Source organism: Cataglyphis hispanica, chromosome 8 (genome assembly GCF_021464435.1).
Source record: "Cataglyphis hispanica isolate Lineage 1 chromosome 8, ULB_Chis1_1.0, whole genome shotgun sequence".
NCBI lineage: Eukaryota > Metazoa > Arthropoda > Insecta > Hymenoptera > Formicidae > Cataglyphis > Cataglyphis hispanica.
Window position 1 is genome coordinate 3,342,475 of NC_065961.1, and position 8,072 is coordinate 3,350,546.

Genomic DNA, 8,072 nt, shown 5'->3' on the forward strand with positions numbered 1-8,072 from the left:
ATGTGATATTTGTTATGTGAATGACATAAATGTAAATAATTAACTGTAATAAATTCTCTATCGTCTTTTTTAATAATTTTAATCGCATGTCCTTTATTTATTCTTGTTGGCAAGTGCATGTACACTTCAAGTATTAATATTTTTAACAATTATACACACAGACAAACATCTGTGTCTTAAATTTTCTGCTTTTTCATTATCTTTTCTCCTATTAAAGTGGCTGTGAATTACATCCTGCTCGGTAAAAATAATTTGACTGCGTTTCTATATTTTGCACATCATAACGCAGCTATCTATATATAATTTCATAAATAACGCAACCATATTTCGAATCATATATATTTTTGTATTCGTGCCCTTGAAAATTATTTCGGGAGTTTGCGCCTAAGATATAATTACCTTTAATATTTTGACAGATGCGTAGTTTTATATTTGAGTTGACAGGGAATAATTTTTTAGAACCGCATGTAAACGATAGAAAATATATTCCACGATAAATCTCTTTATTATTTTTGCGATATTTTAAAAATATACAATACACATGCTTTGCTACATTAAATTAAAAAATGATAAAAATAATCTGATTAATAGAAATATATGAAAATATCCATAATAACAAGCATTAAATTAATTTTCTGTAATGTTTTCTTTTCTGTAAAATTAAAGTAGTATTTTTTAATTTTCAACGAGCATACATGTGGATTTCTGTCACATGTAACAAAAAAAAAAAAAATAAAAAATAACATTTTTTACTTTAAAAAATGAAATAGAGTAAGTACTAGAGTAAGCACGTGTACAAATTGATATAGATATAAATTGAATCATATATATATATATATATATATATATATATATATATATATATATAATATTTTATTATCTGCTCAGAATATAAAGTCAGATATATGTCTAATAAACTATTTAGAATATAACATAATATCGAGCCTGTAAAGAAAATAAATATGAAGCAATTTACGTAAATGGAAAATTTATTCTATAGAATGTATTTTTATTATCCCTATGGAATATTTAAAAATTACAAAATACATATGTTTCTGCACAGAAAATAATAAAAACAAAAAATCGAATTTCTATCATACTTAACAAAAAAAAGTTACTTCCCCAAAAAATTTTTTGGGAAGAAAATAAGAAGAGAATGTATCATATATGTGTGTATACCTGTTAATAAGAAAAAATACAGATAGAACTATATATATTTAATTATTTGCTGATAACATAAAGCTAAATTTATGTATAAAAATATATAATACTTAACAATATATAATCATGCTTGTACAGAAAATAAATACAAAGTAAGTATATAAATTGTACATTTTTTCGAGTATTTAAATGCAATAGGAAGAAATAATTATACACTTATCTGTGCATATTAATATGATAGAAAATAATATACAAAATACTTATGTTTAAAATTCCAAAGAAAGATTACTAGATATATGTATATTATATGACACAGGTCATATACGATACGATAATATGACATTATCTACTAATAAATTATAAACAATTGAAAAAGATGTAATAAACGTCAATATCTGATAATAATAATAATACTGAAAATATATGTAATAAATACTATTAGTAGTAATAAATACAATTAATTTGTATTGATAATGCATATTAATTTTCGATAATACAAATACATATATTATACACATTTATTTAAAAATGAATATAATTCTGCATGAAAAGATTAAATCGGATTTAATAGCGAAAATATGTAATTATTCAAAGTGCTTATTTTATAACGGAGAGAGAAAGAAAGTGTATAAAAAATTACATCAACATTACGATCATTTGTATATAGCAAGTTTGATAAGATGCGAGGAATTTTCGTATCGCGTTTTGGTTTTATGTACTCAATTAAATACGATCTCTTTTTCGCGCATCATTGATTGTAATGATTAATCGTGCCCGCACGTAAGCGGTGTATTAAATACATATAAATATTTAAGGTATTGCGACATATTTATGTATATCCAACATGAATTACATACATACATAATATCCTCTATACGTAAGTTTAAAACATTAAATAATAATCATCATATACATCGATATGATAATAAGCGTAGGACATGAGTAAACTTACAAATACAGGAATGTGTATCGCAAAAGACGCGGAAACGATTATTGTTCTGTGACAGTCTGCTTCATCATAAACACATTTACGGCATACTTTCGAGACAACCTTTGATGTGCTGCCAAGCTTGAAGACCCTGTCAATAAAAGAAATAATGAAATCGTCCTAAATGCAAGTGCGTCGGGTGAAACAAGTGTAAAGAGTATTATTGATTTTAATATCAACCTTCCTAGCTAATTTAAATTGCAAGACACAGTAAGCTGCCAAAGTCTCTTTCAGATCGACGACTTTCTGATGCTGGAATCTCTCGATATCCATCATGGCTTTGATAGAGAAGGACCTGCGGAGAGATCAGTAATTTATTAAAATTACACATTTATGGATGAATATCGAACAGGATGCTGCTCATCAGGAGCTCTGTCTCTTACTTTAGATCTTCATCCACTTGTTTTACAGCTTCATCGTGCTGCGCGATTCGCTGTTCCAACTGAAGAATTTTCAGCTCGCGAACTTCCTCCGTATCCACGGAGCCGAATAAGCGCGACATCAGACCGGCTTTACCTTGAAATTTATTTTCGTAAAAAAAAAAAAATAAAAAAAAAAATAATAAAATTCTAATGTTACATCGAACACACAAGCATTCTCCAATACCTTGCATAACTTTCTCTTTTTGTTCGAACGTGGCGGTCAAGGCATCGTGTGCCTCGTCCTTCGCAAGTTGCAGGGCTTCCCTGCGTCTAACTACAGCCTGCAATGCCGAAGCACCAAACAGCCACTCCTTCAGCTGATCGGCTATGAGCTCTTCCTCCTCGAGAGTGGTATCTATCGTTGCCGCTAATGAGTCCAAGTAGTGTCCTGATTTCTAAGAAAATAGGCTGTAATGCGGTGTTTTGAAATTTTTATATTTATACTGGGTGTTTTCTTTTCATTTATCAAGTCGCATTACTGTTATAGTACTGTTATAGTCGCAACGTTAATGACTAAAATCGAGATTTCTTCGATTATCGACACAATGTTTAAATTATTTCTATAACAACGAAAAATACCTGCAATCCATCGCCCATCTCTCTCTCTATCGCACTCCATTCGCTGAAGACGCGTCCATAATTTGCGTGCAACTTATATAGATTATGTTGTTTTTCTACGAGGCGTGCACGCACTCGCAGAAGATTGCACAAATTATTCTATAAGATAGTACAATGTTATTGCGTGAAATAATAAATTACTTTAATTTACAGTGCATACCTGCAGCTCGATTCCATAATTTTTTATAGTTTCGAACCGTTTGTCCGGTTTCCTTAATCGTACTGCTACACTAAGCGCTTTCAATTTCGATTCTGCAATTTGCAGATACCCTATCCAAAAATAAATACTAAATAATAAATGTAATTAGATATAATAATTTAATATAAGAGATCCACTGATTAATCTGCATAACTCGTAGCAATAAAATACCTGTTTCTTTAACACTCTCTCTCCAACCATCCTTCTGCTGGAGAAATCCCATAAAATGTTCATCGCGCGAGAGAATAGGATGTGACGCCACTCTTATAAGAAAATTCTATGCAAAATTTTTTTTTTTTTTAGATTTATCTAATATTTTTACTATATTATTATCGTTGAAAATACAGATCAAAAACGTACTTCAAGACCTGCTCTTCTACGATCGACAAAGTCGGGATCGAATGTATCAGTCGTCACTTTTTGCCACGCATAAAGAACTTTCTTCTCCGGTAACGGCGGTAATACAATGTAAGGATAAGAAATTTCCAAATAAGCGCGAAGCAATTCAAATTCGGTATATCGGCGCCATAATGAGCTTATTCTAGTTAGCGCGTTTTTAAAATCTGGATCAGTAACTCTACAAAAAAAAAAATAAAATGTAATAACAATATTCGAGCGCATACAATGTGCTCAAATATTATGTATTAAATATATAAATATCTAAATACTATAAATATTATTATATATAATCGTAATTTTTAAAATAAAATGTGTATATGCAATTTATATTTTTATATTTCATTATTATATTTTATATTTTATTATTTATATTTCTTTACTCACTTAGTTTCAATGAGATATACCGTATAGAATTCTCTTAGATTAAGCGCCTTATTTGCTCTTTTTTCAGCTTCTACTATTGAGATCTCCATATGGTCTAACAAGCAGTCCTACAATATATTATAATATAAATTCAATTTCTCCAAATAGTTATGTAGATTTGAAAGACACTGCTTATTTTTCCGTCATCACTCGTGTAGGATGCCGCGGCTTGGAGATATGATAGTACACAAACATTGATAGGCAACAATTGTACTCATAGCAAGAACGTATAGAGATATACGAGAGAATTGAGAAAATATGTACGGATGTATGTATGAATTTATGCATGTATATATGTATATATGTATATGTGTGTATACACGGACATGAGGCAAGTCAGTGACACCGATTGAGAAACGCTGCGCAGTACTCTCATGATCACTGCGTGACATACATTTGTTTTAATTAAAAAAATCCTCAATTTAATTAAAAAATTAATTAATCAAACTAATATCTCTTTGTCTAATCTAAAAGCACTTATTTTTCTTGAAATTCTGGAATTATACGATGATTCTACAACGAGCACGAGACACGACACGACTTTGGAAAGGCGAAGCACTATGTGTATCGATTTGCCAGGCGAATGTGGAAAACAAGCTCCGGAACTCTCTTTACCTCTTTCCGCGTCTCTACGGCGATCATGTTGTTGGCGTTAGCCTCCCTCTGATAGTTGCCGTTTTGAAAGACTTCTTCCATGATTTCTATAAGATTCGTGCAACTACCTACGGACCCAGCCAAAGCCAGCAGGACTCCAATTTAATTCTTCACATAACGTCTGGGTCGCTCGAGGCCGACCAGCGACCACCGCTGCTGTATCGACACTGGCAGGTCGGAGAGCTGGTATAAAGCAAGCTGCAACATTGCGCACGATCGCGGCAATCCCACCAAGAAACGAACCCGAATACAGGCGTCAAAAATTCAAACATCAAATTCAAAATTTATACGTGATAAAAAAAAATTAAGATTAAAATTCGTAAAATTGTAAAAAAAATGTGAAAATTAATAGCATTTTCTTCTTCGAGTGCTTCTTCATCAGATTATTATGGCCTGTCGCATTGCCTGTCTCGGCTTCTTTCTTCCTATGGTATCCATGGAATATACCTTCTACGATATTTCATTTGTCTTTTCATGTACTTTTAAAGAGTATTTCAACTGCAGCTTCCTTTTCTCTATTCTCTGAATTATTTCTCTTTTGCTTCCATTTTATTTAAAAAATATGGATATTATAAATATAACTATGGTATTTCTTTTAGTCTCATTCTTGACCTCTCCATGGGCATGGGTGACCCTACCGATAATTACGTTACCGCCGGCATAGCTCTCAGGTTCATTAGAATATGCAAACCTCCTCACTCGGCTAAATGCCTTCGTTAAGGTGGAGATACCATCGAGGAGATAAAAAAAAATTTTGATTACAATTGTTTTATTTAATACGCAAGTTATTTCATTTTATAAAATATAATATAATTATAAGTGTAATACAATAAAAAATATATAATAAACAATATAATATAATAAAAAATACAATGTATACAATACAAATATAGACTTTTATAAATATAGTATAATAACAAAAAAATATAATACAATGAAGAATATATAGTATACAATATAACATAATAAAGAATACGTACAATCATATAAGAATACGTATAAAATTCATTAAAAATTTTCAGGTTAAATGTAATGACGATTAATTATGCGATATTTATCATTCATTCTCAGTTCACGATTACATTCGCAATTATTCATTCTCAAATATAAAATTTTATTAAAAATAATGCAAACAAATCGCGATAAAAAAGATCATCAATAATTTTACCAATTATATTTTTTAATTGTAAAAGAAAAACTATTTAGCCTACTAATGTATTTTAATTTTCAAAAGATTTTGACGAGTAAAAAGATAGATGAAGTTCTGATAAATATCAATGATCAAATCAGAAAATAATAATCGCGATTAAAAAAATAAGATAAATCCATAAAAACATAAATAACCCATAAAATAAGTCGCGGATAATTTGACGATATAAATGATCTGAGAAAAGATTAAATCAATAGCCTTTCGCCGGGTGGCAAGCCGGTTAAGAAAAAAAAATCATCTTAAACGTGAAGAGCGATCTCAACATGCTTTGCTTTCACATCGGGTCGCGTGGAATCGATTCGTGAAAAAAAAATTAAGCGACCCGTCAAAACAGGACACCCGCTGCAAGATGGAACGAATCCCGAATCTTTCGGACTGCTCCCAATAGCAATGATTTCATTCTAATGAATCAACGACAGTATTATCATCCATAATTCACAAGATCAAAATTTGCGCGAAAAAAAATGTTTTCCACTATTAAAAAATATTTCTTTTTATTAAAAAATAAATGGATATAACAAATTTTATGAAAATTTGGTTACAAACAAATGTATTTAAGGATTATAAAATATATGCGCTTTAATCACTTGTTAAATGTACAAATATAATCTCGGGTACCAACTGATTCGAGACGAGTCAAGCCAGATAACAGCAAGATTTTACAAAATTTTGCACTTAAATATTCATTTCGCAACATAAAATAAAAAATTATCAATTTTTCCATAACATTTAGATATTTTTTAGTTTGTTAATATCTTACTGATATTGGGGTACCCATTTGACTTGCCTCGAATTTAAATACTTATACATTTGTTTTATGCATTTGTGTGCATTAATAATATACTATTTAAAAAAGAAAATTACAAAAGTTTTGTTAAATAGAGATGGTACAACTTGCGCATATATTTTATTATTTAATATACTATACTTATAAATATTGATACTTTGGGATGCCAGATGTCCGATACCTAAAAATGATTCCTTCAAAATTAAATTTATTAATTACTTAATAAATAAAATATATTTGTTTGTAACCGTTTGTTAAAAAAATCACCAACAGCAGAAAAATAGATTGCAATTTAAATTTATTGCAATTTAATTATTTGATAAATTGAAATTTATCTATATAGAATGCTATATCCATGTTCAATGTTCTATTAATGTGACTCTCTTTCTACATATTAAAAAACACAATATTAATATTAATATAATTAATAATGGAAGAACACTCTTAACAAACAAAAATTTTTTTTTTAAATGTACAATATAATTATAATATTAAAATATACTAATTAATTGGTTTCGTAATTCGATTTTAAAGAATTGTATAGTGACCATGGTTAAATCATTTCCAAAATCATTGCTTTCGAGAACCGTCAAAAAAATCCGTGTTTAATTCCAGTCCTGTAACGGGTATTCCTAGTTTCCACGGAGCACCGAACTAAATGTCATGAAGAAGTTCCATAAGAACCGACGAAAAATATGTAACTCTACACGATGAAAATCGTTTTGATTTCTCATCCGTACGAATTCGTCTACTTATTCGCTAACGTCTACCTGATAGAAAAAAAACAGCGATAAAATTCCTTTGTTAAAATAGTGATCGCGTCCAAAGATATAGAAAGAAAACGCGGCGTTCGCGATGTAATTCGTTAATTCATTTAGCAAATATTTAATTTTGAAATTCACAAAGGCAAAGTTGAATATTAAATAATTCGATATAATTATTGATGACCTGTTATATTAAAAACAAAATGTTAAATTTTCAGATAATTTTAAAATAAAAATTTTACTAGAAAAAGAGAAAAAAAGAGTAAATTTTACTCATCAAATATATAATGATAATTTAATGAATTTTATATTATTGCACGTATTTTACAGTTTTATGTAATTTACAATTTATATAGATTACAACATAGATATAAATATAATATAAATGCAATATAAAGTTATATGTACATAAATATATGTTACAATAAAATAAATTTACAGATAGCA

The 8,072-nt window shown here is 29.2% G+C and overlaps 1 protein-coding gene across 1 annotated transcript; it reads right to left on the reverse strand.

The window, feature by feature from the left end:
* Positions 1–1,606: 1,606 nt before the first annotated feature.
* On the reverse strand, positions 1,607–5,043 carry LOC126851286 (sorting nexin-4-like). Its single transcript, XM_050595050.1, has 10 exons — positions 4,826–5,043; positions 4,172–4,278; positions 3,749–3,965; positions 3,560–3,665; positions 3,350–3,459; positions 3,151–3,288; positions 2,756–2,966; positions 2,533–2,665; positions 2,330–2,444; positions 1,607–2,240 (listed from the first exon to the last, which is right to left on the reverse strand). The coding sequence occupies exons 1-10, from the start codon at positions 4,904–4,906 to the stop codon at positions 2,190–2,192; spliced, it is 1,269 nt and encodes a 422-aa protein (XP_050451007.1). The 5' UTR covers positions 4,907–5,043; the 3' UTR covers positions 1,607–2,189.
* Between the last annotated feature and the right edge of the window lie 3,029 nt (positions 5,044–8,072).